At 41.3% G+C, this 18,264-nt stretch overlaps 1 protein-coding gene across 1 annotated transcript in view; it reads left to right on the top strand.

The window, feature by feature from the left end:
• Positions 1 to 710: 710 nt before the first annotated feature.
• Positions 711 to 18,264, top strand: part of LOC309568848 (olfactory receptor 5V1-like) — a gene marked incomplete at both ends in the record, with an annotated part of 28,281 nt that continues 10,727 nt past the window's right edge. Inside the window, one exon of the mRNA XM_082274633.1 lies at positions 711 to 1,638. Within this exon, the coding sequence (XP_082130759.1) occupies positions 711 to 1,638 (928 nt within the window). The remainder of the gene's footprint in view (positions 1,639 to 18,264) is intronic.

The following is an 18,264-nucleotide window of genomic DNA, read 5'->3' as shown; positions in this document are numbered from 1 at the left end:
CCCCCCTTAGGGGCACACTGCAAACATGGATGATACATCACTGATCACACTACACTCACTCTGCACTATCACTAGATTCACACCAAACTGATATTCTACACTGACAACAGAATCACAACAGCACACAATAGCACACTTACTCACTAGTAGCACTGAACAGAGCCCTGTTCTATCTCTCTCCACGCCAATATCACACTGCAAATGGCCGCTATTGAAAGAATAGTTTTATAGTGTGGGGTGGAACTAAGAACAATGGACCATCATTGGATAGAGTCATCATGACAGCTCGGACAGTGCTATGTGCCCTGATTGGTCAAAGCTTTCATTGCTTTAGCCAATCAGGGCTTCCAATGCACCGTGCGGTGGCGCAGTGCATTGTTGTCATTTGGCGGGTTTAACAAACGGTCGAACGCCCCGATAATTTGTGTGTACGCTGAATGGGCGAACAACCAAGGTTCGGCCTGAATTCATGCTTGGGCCGAACCGTTCACTCAACCCTACAGAGAAGAAAAAAGGTAAAAACAAGTATTCTATTTTTTTAAAAAATGTTTATTATATACAATTTTAGAAAGCAAAAAAATTACCCAGTTGGGCTTTACATTGACTTTAAGACAAAATACTACAAGACAGAATGCTATACAAAAGAATGTATTTTTTTTAATTTAATACATTTCTAAAGTATATTTATCTTTTACAGAAAAAAAAAATAAATGGGTACAAATGCCACCATGGTAACAGAATTTATTCTCCTTGGATTTTCCAAGTTAAGGGAAAGGCAAATTTTCCTCTTTCCGCTGTTTCTTCTAATCTATGTCATTACAGTTTGTGGAAATGTATCTGTAATTATTACATATACACTTAGTCCGAATCTCCACAACCCAATGTACTTTTTTCTTGCAAATTTCTCCTTTATGGAAATATTTTATGTGACATCCACCATTCCCATCATCTTATCCAATTTGTTATCTAACTATGGAGCTATCTCTTTTTATGGCTGTGCAGTCCAAATGTACTGTGTCCTGCTTTTGGGTGGAACAGAATGTTATATGTTGGCAGCCATGGCATATGATCGGTATAATGCTATTTGCCATCCCTTGTTATATAACATTGTTATGAACAGAACAGCTTGCATTAGGCACATCATTGGATCATGGTTCATTGGGGCAATTAATGCAATAATACACACAGCTCTTACATTTTCTTTGTCATTTTGCAGGTCTAATCAGATTAACCATTTCTTCTGTGACATTCCACCATTGCTAGAACTTTCATGTCAGGACACCTGGGTGAATGAATGGACAATATTTAGTGTTGCTGGTTGCGTTGTAATTGGCTCATCCATATTAACTGTGTTCTCTTACATACAGATAATCTCAACAGTTCTACAAGTACATTCAAGTTCTGGGAGAAAGAAAGCTTTTTCAACGTGCACCTCTCACTTGATAGTAGTTACAATTTTTTATGGCTCTGCAATCTTCATGTATTTTAGACCCAAGTCAAGTTATGGCGTGACATATAATAGTTTTGTATCACTAATGTATACCGTGATTGCACCTCTCTTGAACCCTTTTATTTACACTCTTAGAAACAAAGAAGTAAAATCAGCAATCACAAAGATAAAGCGCAACGTGCTGAATAGTAAATACATATAGTAAATTATCACTCAAATAAATAAATGTAAAAGTCCAATGCAATCAAGTCCAAAGGGTGAATACAAAAATTGTGCAAAAAACGTGCTCAAAACACTGCCGGTGTGGGGATGAAAGTGCTGCGTGCCGGTGATCCTTGGGTTCTCACTCTGTGCCCAGGGGTAAGGTAGCACACTTACCGGAAGGTGTGGATTCCAATGGCATACGCCAAAAGGAATCGAAATCGCTTTGTCTGCTGCTCCTGTATATCGATAGGTGGGTGGACGGTCTCCTTATGGATATAGGTAAGCGTTCCGCATGGAAGAAAGAAGGTAGAAGCTCCTCATAGTGTAAAAAGGTTTTTCCTTTAATTAGACTTCAACTTCATAAAACAAAACAACATCAATCTTCTCATACAGCTTCCATAAAAACATCCATAAAAACCGCCCCGACCGGTGATGCAGACTTTAAAAGCACTCCAATTGTGGTAAAAAACACTCCAAATAAAAACGTAGGTGACACAGCAAAAATGTGACAAACTCGACCCAGAAATAAATAGTGGGGTCAATATAGTAGTAAAACCGCTCTTAGAGCTCCTATGGTGCCTCGCGGCTGGGATACCTCATAGGATGCTGGCTGTAACCGCTGACTCGCGCCGAACCCGGAAGTCGGAGCCTCGGCGTGCGGTCCAGCTACTAACTCAGAGCGAGGCAACGTGCGTGCCAACTTGACGCGTTTCGTCAGAGTGTGACGTCTTCGGAAGTGGCACGTACGTTGCGTTCCAGCTTGGTTATATAGAGGATTGACCGCTCAACTTCCGCTCTTTTGTTCTCTGCATCTCATATTCCCCTTTCATGACACATGAACCGGAAACAGTTCACTAGATTCATGGTCTGTCTAATGCGCTACCTTATGGTTTTATTTATCCTATTTTTATTATTTTATGTGGCCATGTATTTTACCCCTATTGGCAACGTGTACAGAAATATATTGATATATATATATATATAGATATACTTATACACGTAGTTATGATAACACCTGGGTTGTAAGCATATACAACATACACACAAATGGAAACATTTGTTTATAGATTAATATCATCACATTGCACTTTAAATAAGGATTCATACACAAAGTCGCTGACATTTCTTTTTAATACTTTTAGCATATATAGGCATCATGCGCACATTTATAATTTATTAACTTATCAATATATTTCTGTACACGTTGCCAATAGGGGTAAAATACATGGCCACATAAAATAATAAAAATAGGATAAATAAAACCATAAGGTAGCGCATTAGACAGACCATGAATCTAGTGAACTGTTTCCGGTTCATGTGTCATGAAAGGGGAATATGAGATGCAGAGAACAAAAGAGCGGAAGTTGAGCGGTCAATCCTCTATATAACCAAGCTGGAACGCAACGTACGTGCCACTTCCGAAGACGTCACACTCTGACGAAACGCGTCAAGTTGGCACGCACGTTGCCTCGCTCTGAGTTAGTAGCTGGACCGCACGCCGAGGCTCCGACTTCCGGGTTCGGCGCGAGTCAGTGGTTACAGCCAGCATCCTATGAGGTATCCCAGCCGCGAGGCACCATAGGAGCTCTAAGAGCGGTTTTACTACTATATTGACCCCACTATTTATTTCTGGGTCGAGTTTGTCACATTTTTGCTGTGTCACCTACGTTTTTATCTGGAGTGTTTTTTACCACAATTGGAGTGCTTTTAAAGTCTGCATCACCGGTCGGGGGTTTTTATGGATGTTTTTATGGAAGCTGTATGAGAAGATTGATGTTGTTTTGTTTTATGAAGTTGAAGTCTAATTAAAGGAAAAACCTTTTTACACTATGAGGAGCTTCTACCTTCTTTCTTCCATGCGGAACGCTTACCTATATCCATAAGGAGACCGTCCACCCACCTATCGATATACAGGAGCAGCAGACAAAGCGATTTCGATTCCTTTTGGCGTATGCCATTGGAATCCACACCTTCCGGTAAGTGTGCTACCTTACCCCTGGGCACAGAGTGAGAACCCAAGGATCACCGGCACGCAGCACTTTCATCCCCACACCGGCAGTGTTTTGAGCACGTTTTTTGCACAATTTTTGTATTCACCCTTTGGACTTGATTGCATTGGACTTTTACATTTATTTATTTGAGTGATAATTTACTATATGTATTTACTATTCAGCACGTTGCACTTTAAGAGGAATCACGGTATTTCACATTAATATATTATTTATTTATTTATAATTATTATTTATCCCACCAAGTTATTATATGAGCATTGGTTAAAAAATTGCACAGGCACTTTTCATTTATATATTGTCACAGGTAAATAATAGGGTAGCGCGGTTATTTACATATTCATCATTTACTTATGAGAACACTATTTCGGTAGTGTTCTTGAATACTTGCTGCTTCCCATAGTACCACAAAATTAATACCTAGGCGCGAGTATACCACCGTTTTTCAATCACAAAGATACTATTTAAAAAAACAAGACATTGATTGCTGATATTGTTTATAATGCTTGAGGTAAAGTTGTGATATGTACTAAATATATATATATATATATATATATATATATATACACAGTATCTCCCAAAAGTCAGTACACCCCTCACAATTTTGTAAATATTTTATTACATCTTCTCATGTGACAACACTGAAGAAATGAAACGTTACTACAATGTAAAGTAGTGAGTGTAGAGCTTGTATAACAGTGTAAATTAGCTGTCCGCTCAAAATAACTCAACACACAGCCATTAATGTCTAAACTGCTGGCAACAAAAGTGAGTACACCCCTAAGTGAAAATCTCCAAATTGGGACCAAAGTGTCAATATTTTGTGTGGCCACCATTATTTTCCAGCACTGCCTTAACCCTCTTAGGAATGGAGTTTACCAGAGCTTCACAGGTTGCCACTGAAGTCCTCTTCCACTCCTCCATGATGACATCACAGAGTTGGTGGGTGTTAGAGACCTTGCGCTCCTCCACCTTACAATTGAGGATGCCCCACAGATGCTCAATAGGGTTTGGGTCTGGAGACATGCTTGGCCAGTCCATCACCTTTACCCTCAGCTTCTTTTAGCAAGGCAGTGGTCATCTTGGAGGCGTGTTTGTCATCATTATCATGTTGAAATATTGCCCTGCGGCCCAGTCTCAGAAGGGAGGGGGGGTGGGATCATGCTCTGCTTCAGTATGTCACAGTACATGTTGGCATTCATGGTTCCTTCAATGAACTGTAGCTTCACAGTGCCGGCAGCACTCATGCAGCCCCAGACTATGACACTCCCACCACCATGCTTGATTGTAGGCAAGACACACTCGTCTTTGTACTCCTCACCTGGTTGCCGCCACACACGCTTGACACCATCTGAACCAAATAAGTTTATCTTGGTCTCATCATCAGACCACAGGACATGGATCCAGTAACTCATGTCCTTAGTCTGCTTGTTTTCAGCAAACTGTTTGTGGGCTTTCTTGTGCGTCGTCTTTAGAAGAGGCTTTGTTCTTGGTCGAAAGCCATGCAGACCACTTTGATGCAGTGTGCGGCGTATGGTCTGAGCACTCACAGGCCGACTCCCCACCCCTCCAACTTCTGCAGAAATGCTGGCAGCACTCATACATCTATTTGCCAAAGACAACCTCTGGATATGATGCTGAGCATGTGCACTCAACTTCTTTGGTCGACCATGGCGAGGCCTGTTCTGAGAGGAACCTGTCCTGTTAAACCATTGTATGGTCTTGGCCACTGTGCTGTAGCTCGGTTTCAGGGTCTTGGTAATCTTCTTATAGCCCAGGCCATCTTTATGTAGAGCAACAATTTTCTTTTTTTCAGATCCTCAGAGAGTTCCTTGCCATGAGATGCCATGTTGAACTTCCAGTGACCAGTATAAGAGAGTGAGAGCGATAACACCAAATTTAACACACCTGCTCCCCATTCACACCTGAGACGTTGTAACACTTATGAGTCACATGACACCTGGGAGGTAAAATGGCTAATTGGGCCCAATTTGGACATTTTCACTTGGGGGTGTACTCACTTTTGTTGCAAGCGGTTTAGACATTAATGGCTGTGTTGAGTTATTTTGAGGGGATAGAAAATTTACACTGTTATACAAGCTGTACACTCACTACTTTACATTGTAGCAAAGTATCATTTCTTCAGTGTTGTAACATGAAAAGATGTTATAAAATATTTACAAAATGTAAGTGGCGTACTCACTGTGAGATACTTTACATATCATTTTTTTCATTTTTTCATTTTTTATAAATTTGCAAAGATTTCAAACAAACGCCTTACACATCATTATGGGGTATTGTTTGTAGAATCTTGGGGAAAATAATGAATTTAATCCATTTAGGAATAGGGCTGTAACATAACAAAATGTGGAAAAAGTGAAGCGCTGTAAATATTTTCTGGATGCACTGTATGTAGCGTTCATGACCTTTTGGTCTTCACCAAGGTCTGAACCACCTCAGATAAGAATCCCTGCACCTCTAGTCGGGCAAATTTAATAGCCAAGCTATTAAAAGGGTCACACTGGATTGGGGTGCTTGCATGGAGGTTGGCATAAATTATCTTTTTGACTGGAAACAGGATTGGTGGTGCTGATGATATCTGGGGGAGCAATGAAAACCAAGGCCTCCTTGGCAGATAAAAAGCACCTGTGTGGAACATTTTCAGAAGAATCTTCATAATTAAGGACACTGGAGGAAGACAAACACCACGGGGAAAACTCATGGCACTGTGAATCTATTTTCTATCACTTCACCTTTGTACCCTATTGCAAATACCGGAAGCTGAGTGTTCAGTTGAATCTCTATGAGAACTACCGCTGGAATGCCCTGTAAAGCCAATACTAGCTAAGGTACTTATTGTTGGAAAATAATTTGCCTAACTGATCCATTAGTGCACATGTGTCAAACACAAGGCCCGTGGGCTGAATCTGGCCCTCTAGGTCTTTTAATGTGGCCCTCACATGTCTCCTGCAGCTGCAGCACTCCCCTCATCTCCACCACCCCCTGTCTCAGCAGTCGGCAGCAGAGAGCAGAAGAGAACTCCTCCATCAGATCCTGTGCCTCTCTGTGTAGCTACAACACCCCCTCATCTCCACCTCCCCTAGTGTCAGCATTCAGAAGACTCCAGTTCTCCTCCAGACCCTGCACTTTCTGCTTCCCAGCTCTGCCCCTATTGTGATGTAAGGAAGGGTGGGTGACCCTATACTTCTGATGATGGGGGGGGGGCTCTTGGCATCTGATGTAAGGGGGAGTGGTACTCTGGATATCTAGTCTTACAGATACAGCAGGCCCTTTGAGAGCAACCATAATGCTGATGCGGCCCACAATGAAATTGAGTTTGACACAACATTAGAATTATTCTATATCCTGGGCTGAGAAGCATGCCACAAAAAGAGGCACACTGGTAATGTCCAAAACTCCAGTTCTTGCAAATTTGTGCAGACACGAAGACCTTCTGATCCACAGGCAACCAATCTAATTGACTGAGGAAGGAAAATTGAAAAGTCCCCATGTGCCACCTTGCCCAAGGCAACACTGGAATGGCAAGTGAAAAATGTCCCAATGGGGACAATGCAATCCCTTGCTGACATAAATGCTATATCCATGACTCTTCATATGCAGATTTTCATTTTGCCAATTTTGCAGTTTTGAAAAACCACTTGAATTATTTGGGCATGAAATACTACTCCAAAATCCTTCATAGATCAAAAAGGAGTTAACTGCTTTCCCTGCTTGCTTACCAGTCAACTGAACTTAGAACAGGACTTCTAGGACAAGGTTGTGATACTTTGCCAGCTCCTAACTTACACATGCGCCAATAAAAACGTTGTCAAAGTAGTGGTAGAGCCTTATCCCCAAAGAAGAATTACCACCACCACTGCCAACAACATGTTTGAAAAGATTCTTGGTGCTGTGCGGATTTTAAAAATCGCTGGACTAGAAGTGACAGTCGGTCACTGCAAATTTCAGATGCCTCTGGTGTTACGCACTGATTAGTACATGGAAATATACGTCAGCCAGGTCGATTGACACTGACCTGTTTCCATGCTGAACCATTGCCATGACTGTTTGCACGGACTCCATCTTGAACCTTTTGGTGTGTATATACCCATTCGGTTTCTTCAAATCCAGACAGTAGGGAAAGCTCCTGATGCCTTGGGTACTAGAAAGAATGGGGAGAATCCCCCAGATTTGGTTATTTTGGTGGAACCAGTACCATGGACTGTAGTATAATTCTTATACATAATCTTGCAATAATTCTTTCTTCTTGAGATCTGTTGGTCACGAATGAAAGGGTTTGGTAAATGTACGCCCTTTAATTAACTTTCTTTAATTTTTGTCGCCCAAACCCTCCAAAAGGGGACTATCCTGGCTCCCACTGGAAGACACTGGTTGGGTCCACCTTTAAAAGTCTTTCCAGATGTCTAGCAGCCTGCTTTGGGTTTGATCCCATGTAAAAAGGAACTTTGGAGCCCCCTTAACTGTGATCTGGGAAATTTCAGCCTGCCCTATAAGATTTTGAACCCTTCTGAAGATCGATTGACTTGAGCAAAACGACGGCTGCTTCCTCTTATTAGAATGTTACCACAATCTGGACATTTCTTCTGGCACTCGCTTTGTCCAGCATTTTGACAAAACAACAACCTCCCTTTAAGGAGAATGTTACAAAGGGTTTGTGTGGAAGCTTTATCCACCTTCCAGTGGCGCAACAACAAAGCTCTCATGGCTGTGACTGAATGAAGCTTCTGCCAAAAGTCAGCAGCCAGGTTCAAGTCCTCCAGAACCATGCCCACTCCTGCAGGTTCCACCTAAATTAACAGCCATTTCTTAATGCTTTAAACATCAACAACATGCTGTTGCTAGTCAACAAGCAACAAACCTGCCACAATATAGATTCTCTACAAGTCTGAGGGCCAGTTCATCACAGTTTCTGAGTTGAAGATGTCTTCCTGCATGTGTGTTTTCAAAGTGTTCGTTACAGAAAAAATGTAAAATGTTGTACTTTTGTTGACTGTACTGAAACACACGGCACTGGTGTGACATAAGCCGTTGGAATCCATGGTAAAAACTGTTCATGCCTTTTTTCACTTGCATTTTAAAAACACATTGGACTGCATCTGGTGTGAACCAGTCTTAACCCTTTCACTGCCAGGTCCATACGGGGTACGGACCTACAGCACTGCCTACTTTTGGCCGGGTCCGTATGCCTTACAAACCTAATTTCTCCCCCTGCTATAAGTTCATGGTCACTTCAATGACCATGAACTTATAACAGAATTGTTCAGCAGACTCTGCTGAACAATTCTTTAACTCTGATCAGCGGATTACAATCTGCTGATAAAAATTATAAAGCAAAAATGTGACCACCCCCCCATGCCGCCGCTTTCCTTTCCCCAGCCTCTCCACCTCCCGCAGCTCCCTGTCACCTGAATCTACCCCATCCCCTTTACCACCCTTCCTGCCCCCAAGCACTGATTTCCCTCCCCCCACACTGATCTGACCCCCCCCCCCCCCCCACAAACCAGGTCCCCTGCAGCTACTTTTAGAAGCCGGCATCCCTCCTCTGTAACTCCTGCCGGCTTTAAGTGCTGCTGGGGCTTGGGGGGATGACAGAATGTCCTCCCCGGCAGGCCAAACCCCCCCCCCCCTTACTGGCACCTGCACCCCCCATCCATCCCCCTCAGCGGCATCCTTTCCTTTCCCTCTCGCCGCCTACAGCTGCTGATCAGCACTGTGTCCAGCCAGCTGTCATGCTGAGCATGGGGGGGGGGGGTGCTGGTGGAGGCTGGGGCTTAGGGGGGCTTGGTAAACATGTGTTAACCAACCCCTGAAATGCAGTGGACCGAGGCAGCCATCGCGAACGATGGCTCCTGTGTCCACTGACAGCTAGGATTTTACTATATCAGGCTGTCAGTTTAGGAATGGATAAGGAGTTTCTATGCTCTATACTTTCTTAAGTACCTTTCTCTGTCTCAAAAAAAGAGATATGGGGGTCTGTTTAGACCTCTGATATCTCACCGAAGCCCCCCCCCCCAATAAATAAACAAATAAAATAACAGGCTGATGACAGGTCCACATCCGCTCCTCTGATGCAGAATGGACATGGACACAGACTGCTGTTCTCTATGGGGCAGTCGGATGGAAACAGGCCACCTGTCCATTTCTATCTGATCCGATATGCTAGATGGATGGGGAATGCTTGTTTTTAGTGGACCGGATCGGATCGAATCAGATGCAGGCCAGTGTAAACTGGCACATGTTTATTTACATGAGCCTCTCCATAGAAAACAGTGGGTGGTCTGATTGGACCCACTTGAAAAATGGACAGGCAGACCCACTCGGTCAGCTTGTGTGAAAGGGGCCTAAGGCCTTGTTTACACCAGGCATACACAGCGTACCTTTACAGGGATGCACATGTGTTCCGTGCACCCCTGGGCAAGAGGGGCTGTATTTTATTTAGCTAGGAAGAGGTGGTCCTGTGGGTCCCAGAGGAGGCGTTAATCCATTGTATGTTGACATGAGGTAGGGCCAGGAAAAGGGCTTTGAGAGGAACAAACTGGTTGATATGGATGTAGCCAACATGTCTTAAGCAGGAATGTCTCCCTAAATTTAGTACTGCTTTGCTGTATTCAGTTAGCGCTTAATGGGTAGATCTGTCTTTTCTTGGTTCTCCCTAAACCCAGCATAATTGTCTACTGTTGACTGCTAGTAATGAGTGCCCTGCTAAGAGAATTAGAAGAGACAATAGGTCAAGATTATTATTTATGTCCTTTCCTAGCCAACCAATTTTAGTAATGCATGCTGGGGAAGGGTATATATACTTGGGTTGACCTTGTGAATGTGTTTTGGTGTTGTGTCAGTGCTGCTGTCCTCCTAAGCCTGCTGCCTACAGTGGGTCTAAATTGCTTGAAAGATTAAACCTGGCTTTAGGTCTGCAGCTTGCTCACCTGCAAGGGGGGGGGGGGGGACCCAGGACAGTGCCAGGAGTGTAATTCTGCTTCAGGAGGTATCCCAGAAAGCAGTGTGAAGCTGGGGACTCATGGAGGGACTGATTGCTTGTCTGGGAGAAGGAATAAAGCTGCTCATGGGCCACGGTTCTGCAAGATACATAGTGTTGACCATGACTTAAAGGTTCATGTTTTGTATAGCTGTGAATAGTCTGGAGCCTGTGTTGGTCTCTGGGAATCTGTAGCCCTATCCCTCTCTCCTTTCATTGAAATGGTTCTGGATAAGCAATCAAATTCACTGATGCCCAATGTTTCACACCAAGACTATATGTCCAGGACCCAGCCCTGGGATGATATGCTAATCCATTGAGCCACATAGAGGTCCTATATATATACCACTGCCTAAGGGTAAAGGGAAGCTACAAAAGCACCTCTTTTTTCAGACATTGTATGTATTTTCTTTCTAGCATACCACAACAGAGTAGTTTACATTTCTCCAAGGACTATTCCCTCAGGTTCTCATTTCATTATATAACCATGAGAGTTCTGTGTCAACTATTTGTATGTTCTGTTCAGCACATCACAAATAACATCTTTATGATGCAGAAGAAATACAGCAAACGTGTCTTTCATTATACTTTTTAAAATCAGTGGTAACGTCTACTAGAAAATAATGTTTTATTATTTCCAGTAACTTGATTTTTTATTATCCCTTATATTCAAGACAGAAAAGTAGCTGTATCCAGTAACCAGTCAGGTATATGCTTTCATATTTTAGAAAGATAATAAAATGTAGCTGGCATGTTCAGAACTGTACTTTGAAAAGGGTAATTTTTTTTTTTTATTGTGTTCCCTTACAGTGGACATCTGCATATTTGCTCTGGGTCTCTTACCTAAAATTGGAACTCCAAGCAAAATAAAAAAAAAAACAAGATATACTGTATGATGCAGGCTATCAGTAATATTAACACATCATTAACATGGTTTTATTACCTGCTAATTTTGCTAGTAGGTTCATTTTTTTGGGGGGTTGACAACGCTATTTGTTATGCAGAGAAATCGCACAGCCAAATTTTGTTTTTTGTTTACAAACTTTTTATTCAGGGTAAAAAAGGCAGTACAATAAGATGAATACAATTACAATTAATTGTTTAGACATAGTATAACAATAGTGAAAGGACAAAAACAATGAAGAGTATGACAATAAACGTGCAATTATATGGTGACATCTGAGTACATTGATGAAAGGTACATGTTTGAGTGCCAATGAGACTTTCAAATATTAATAGTATTAGTAAAGAAGGAGATAGAGGGGATGACATCCCCTAGCCATCTATAGTGCGAAAAAGTGTCTTTGAGTGGATAAACCAAGGATTCCATTTTGTATCATAGAACTTAGTCGAGTTATACAAAGTATGGAAAATCTTTTCAACCAGACAGACAGCTTGCATTCTAGTTTCCAACTGAGCAATGGGAACCGTTGGGGATTTCCAATGTGAAGCTATAAGCCATAGCATAGAGACACTGATAGTGTGAATCAATCTCATTTGGGGAATTGATAAATTTTGGATTGTACTGAACAATAGACAGTTTGTCTCTGTGAGATGTATATGATTATCTGAGATGGTAGATGCAAAATTTGATAATTGGTTCCAGATATATGATACCTTTACACTATTGCAAAAAATATGAGAGAATGAGCCTGGAACCCAGCAACCCCTAAAGCAAGTTGAGGGAGCCGTTGGGAACATGGCATGTAATTTATAGTGATGTCGCGAACATAAAATTTAATGTTCGCGAACGGCAAACGCGAACATCGGCAAATGTTCACGAACCGGCGAACATTGCGAACCGCCATAGACTTCAATAGGCAGGCGAATTTTAAAACCCACAGGGACTCTTTATGGCCACAATAGTGATGGAAAAGTTGTTTCAAGGGGACTAACGCCTGGACTGTGGCATGCCGGAGGGGGATCCATGGCAAAACTCCCATGGAAAATTACGTAGTTGACGCAGAGTCGGGTTTTAATCCATAAAGGGCATAAATCACCTAACATTCCTAAATTGTTTGGAATAACGTGCTTTAAAAACATCCAGTGTGTGTATACGATCAGGTATGATGTTGTATCGATCAGGTAGTGTAAGGGTTACGCCCGCTTCACAGTGACAGGCCAAACTCCCCGTTTAATGCACCACAAACATCCGCAAACAGACCAGAACCGACCAAAATGGGACAGGAACTGGGCTTTAAGGGTTAGGGTTAGGGTTAGGTTTAGTGTTAGGGGATAGGGTTAGGGTTCTGGTGAGATACTTAGGGTTAGAGTTAGTAACCCTACCCCTATGCCTCTAACCCTAACCCTCTAACCCTAAGCACTAAAAATAACCCTAACCCTAACCCTAGCCCTAACCCTAACCCTAACCCTAATTCTAATTTCTTTTCTGGTTCTGGACATGCTACAGAGCTGAAACTTCACAGGTACACTTTTTAGACCCCCCCCAGACACCAAATCACACAAAAAAAGTTCTTAAAAATTGTCATTTTTGATAGAGAGCCAGTTATTGGTTAGGGTTAGGGTTAAGGTTAGAGGGTTAGGGTTAGAGGGTTAGGGTTAGGGTTAGGTTTAGTGTTAGGGGATAGGGTTAGGGTTACGGTGAGATACTTAGGGTTAGAGTTAGTAACCCTACCCCTACCCCTCTAACCCTAACCCTCTAACCCTAAGCACTAAAAATAACCCTAACCTTAGCCCTGACCCTAACCCTAGCCCTAACCCTAATTCTAATTTTTTTTTTCTGGTTCTGGGCATGCTACAGAGCTGAAACTTCACAGGTACACTTTTTAGACACCCCAGACAATAAATCCAAAGAAATGTATTTTTTATTTTTTATTTTTTTATTTTTCCAATAATTGGCTCTCTATCAAAAATGACAATTTTTAAGAACTTTATTTGTGTGGTTTGGTGTCTGGGGGTCTAAAAAGTATACCTGTGAAGTTTCAGCACTGTAGCATGTCCAGAACCAGAAAAAAAGATCATTTTCAGTAGAGCAGGGATGGTGGGAACCCTCCTTTTACACCTATATGATCTTTTTTTCTGGTTCTGGGCATGCTACAGAGCTGAAACTTCACAGGTACACTTTTTAGACCCCCCAGACAATAAATCCAAAGACATTTTTTTTTTTAATTTTTCCAATAATTGGCTCTCTATCAAAAATGACAATTTTTAAGAACTTTTTTTGTTTGATTTAGTGTCTGGGGGGTCTAAAAAGTGTACCTGTGAAGTTACAGCTCTGTAGCATGTCCAGAACCAGAAAAAAAGATAATTCTTCAGTAGAGCAGGGATGGTGGGAACCCTCCTTTTACACCTATATGATCTTTTTTTCTGGTTCTGGGCATGCTACAGAGCTGAAACTTCACAGGTACGCTTTTTAGACCCCCAGACAATAAATCCAAAGAAATTTTTTTTTATTTTATTTTTTTTTAATTTTTCCAATAATTGGCTCTCTATCAAAAATGACAATTTTTAAGAACTTTTTTTGTTTGATTTAGTGTCTGGGGGGTCTAAAAAGTGTACCTGTGAAGTTTCAGCTCTGTAGCATGTCCAGAACCAGAAAAAAAGATCATTCTTCAGTAGAGCAGGGATGGTGGGAACCCTCCTTTTACACCTATATGATCTTTTTTTCTGGTTCTGGGCATGCTACAGAGCTGAAACTTCACAGGTATACCTTTTAGACCCCCCCCCCCCCGACACTAATCCCAAAAAAGTCATGCCTGCCTCCAAAAATGCCTGATAAATATATAGAAAAAAATACTCAAATACCAGCCCTAAAAAGGGCTTTTGGGGACAATATATATATATATATATATATATATATATATATATATATAATATTACACAAACACCAGCCCTAAAAAGGGCTTTTTGGGGACAATATATATATATATCCAAAAAAAAAAAAAAAACTCAAATACCAGCCCTAAGAAGGGCTTTTTGGGGTGCTGTCCTTACAGCAGGAGTGTACCAAGAACACTGACTAACAAGACCGGGAACACTGACTAACAACTGTCCCTAGCTATTAACAGCAGCAGCAGCAGCAGCAGCACTTTCCCTGCTCTCACTAACACACTGCTTCAGAAATGATCTAAGATGGATGCTGCCCTTGCTTATTTATAGGAGGTGGGAGGGTGTGGGAGGGAGGTCTGCTGACTGTGAGGTTCAGGGTCAAAGTTTGCCTCAATGATGATGTATAGGAGGCGGACCGAACATCGCATATGTTCGCCCACCGAGGCGAACGCGCGCAACATGCGAAGTTCGCCGGCGAATAGTTTGGGACATCTCTAGTAATTTAGTGGGAGTGTAATACCATCTTGTGAAGAGTTTAACTGCAGTGTCTCTAAACGAAAGGGATCTAGTACATTTACAAAGATTGGTGATATTTTCCGTCCAGTCTTCTATGGAATATGTAGAGTTATTTTCAATCTCCCATTTCATCATATAGGGAAGCTTTTCTTGGGAGTTTGCTTTAATAAGATAGCCATAAATCTCTGAGATAAGTCCTTGTCCCCTAGGAGTTTTGAGACATACGTTTTCGAAAAAGGTAAGGGAACCAATATTAGTGATTCGGAAATGTGAATCAAAAAATGCCTCATTTGTAAGAAATTCCTATGTTCACCATGGGGGGTGTGGAACCTTGTTTGGATTGTAGAAAAATAAATAAAAGTGGCGTTGTGGATACATTTGTGTAGATGCATGAGGTCATTGGCTATCCACCATGAAAAATTCTCTGGTCTGTAAAGTCCCAAAGGAAATTTAGGGTCTCCAAAGAAGGGAGAATGAGGAGGGGGAATTTGAAATCAACCCAAATGTTGTTATATATTTATTCCAAAGTTGTAGGGATTGGAATACTATTTGCGCACAGCCGAAAAACAGGGATTTAGTTGCACACATTTGCAAATACATGCGTAAGCTGCAGGCTACAGCAAGCACGCTGATATCTGCAGACCCTAATTCTATCTTTAAAGAGTCTCCACAATGAGAGCACATGTATTCTAATGGATAGATGGAGGACAGGTGACTGAAGGAAGCCCACCTCTGCTTAAAGGCGCAGGGTCACACTGAACACCCAGCACATTGCACAATGGCAGCAAAGGTGTCAGTGCGTTGCCTGACCAATATAAACGATAATACAAAAAGTGGTCACCTACCCCACCTATAACTGGTCTTGGCGTGGCCTGCAGCTTACGCATGTATTTGCAAATGTGTGCAAATAAACCCCTGTTTTTAACCCATACTGTTAGACAGGTCAATTCCGTAAGTTGCTGGCTGGTTTGTAAGTAGTGACTGGAAATCCCCTTGCTTTTTTGATCTGCGTTTGCCCTTCCAGTGCTCCTTACTATCAAGACCAGTTATAGGTGGGTGGGGGGTGACCACTTTTTGTATTAGATGGATATGGAGTTGTATTTGGCTTTTAAAGAAGAATTCAAGGTATGGATTATTTATACATAAGTTGTACCATCATTAGACCAATATATTAGTAAAAAAAAAAAAAAATATATATATATATATATATATATATATATATATAAAAAAATATATATATATTTTTATTGAAACAACATGAATTAAAATGTATGCTGTATTTCTAAACACATAGAAAACATTATTACAAAATCAATAAAAGCATGTGAGTACAAGCCAAATCGTAGCAAAGCATATATACATCAATCAATATCGTGTCTTACACAAGGGTTAATAGAAAATTTCTACAGACCCTACAACCAACCAGAAATGAAGTGTACTGGTTAGTATAAATGTAAAGAACGATGATGCCCAAAACTATAGCCTGACATGTTTTGCGGCGGAAGCCGCTTCCTCAGGGGCAGTTGAGGGATTATGTGAACATCAACAGAGCTACTAGAAAAAAGAAAGAAAAAAGACATATGTATCAAAAACAAAATATAAATAATACATTTTTAGCAGATAAAGTACATCATGTATAAACAGTTGTATATTTGTTGACATGTAAAATGCAGAGAGAGATCAAAGAGAGAGACTTGACCATATAAAACACACCTGAATAGCATGCAAATCGCAGGATTGGTAAATGGATCACAGACCATAAGGTAGGTATTCCCCCCATGCCAGCATGGAGCTAGTCACCAAAAATACAGGCCAGAGTATAACTGAGTATAGGGAAATTGGAAGTCTCAATATATGAGGGATCTGAATGAGTAATATGAGAAATAAATCATAAAGAGAATGTATAATAAGGTACAAAAATACATAGATATATCAATCCATGAGTATGTATTAATTGGTTAGAATAGCAATATCCATATGTAGATATCTTACCCAAAGAAAATCCAAAAATTCAAAATGGAACGAAGGACGGGTGGAACGGTGGTGGTCCTAAGCTGAATGGATAATCAAAGGACAGTGACCAGAAGATGATCAGAATATCCTAGAATATCTATAGGAGAAAAGTAAAAAATGTAATATTGGGGATAATAAGAGGAAAAAGGTAGTGATGTCGCGAACCTAAAATTCGCGGTTCGCGAACGGCGAACGCGAACATCGGCAAATGTTCGCGAACCGGCGAACCGGGCGAACCGCCATAGACTTCAATAGGCAGGCGAATTTTAAAACACACAGGGACTCTTTCTGGCCACAATAGTGATGGAAAAGTTGTTTCAAGGGGGACTAACACCTGGACTGTGGCATGCCGGAGAGGGATCACGCAAAAAAAAGTTCTTAAAAATTATAATTTTTTGATAGAGAGCCAATTATTGGAAAAATTAAAAAAAAATAAAAATAAAATATTTCTTTGGATTTAGCATCTGGGGGGTCTAAAAAGTGTACCTGTGAAGTTTCAGCTCTGTAGCATGTCCAGAACCCCTAAAAAACAGCATTTTTCTTATATTTTCAGGAATATGGCTTCTCTGCGGCTGGCTTTTTCTCTTGCAGGCATTTATCGGGCATTTTTTTAGGCAGGCATGTCATTTTTTGTATTTAGTGTCTGGGGGGTCACAAAAGTGTACCTGTCAAGTTTCAGCTCTGTAGCATGTCCAGAACCCCTAAAAAACAGCATTTTTCTTATATTTTCAGGAATACGGCTTCTCTGCGGCTGGCTTTTTCTCTTGCAGGCATTTATCGGGCATTTTTTTAGGCAGGCATGTCATTTTTTGTATTTAGTGTCTGGGGGGTCACAAAAGTGTACCTGTCAAGTTTCAGCTCTGTAGCATGTCCAGAACCCCTAAAAAACAGCATTTTTCTTATATTTTCAGGAATACGGCTTCTCTGCGGCTGGCTTTTTCTCTTGCAGGCATTTATCGGGCATTTTTATAGGCAGGCATGTCATTTTTTGTATTTAGTGTCTGGGGGGTCACAAAAGTGTACCTGTCAAGTTTCAGCTCTGTAGCATGTCCAGAACCCCTAAAAAACAGCATTTTTCTTATATTTTCAGGAATACGGCTTCTCTGCGGCTGGCTTTTTCTCTTGCAGGCATTTATCGGGCATTTTTTTAGGCAGGCATGTCATTTTTTGTATTTAGTGTCTGGGGGGTCTAAAAAGTGTACCTGTCAAGTTTCAGCTCTGTAGCATGTCCAGAACCCCTAAAAAACAGCATTTTTCTTATATTTTCAGGAATACGGCTTCTCTGC

This window comes from Pelophylax lessonae (assembly GCF_965119305.1).
Source record: "Pelophylax lessonae genome assembly, chromosome: 12".
In the NCBI taxonomy this organism is placed as follows: Eukaryota; Metazoa; Chordata; class Amphibia; order Anura; family Ranidae; genus Pelophylax; species Pelophylax lessonae.
Note: the sequence above shows the minus strand (reverse complement) of the source record. Positions and strands in the feature narration are given on the sequence as shown.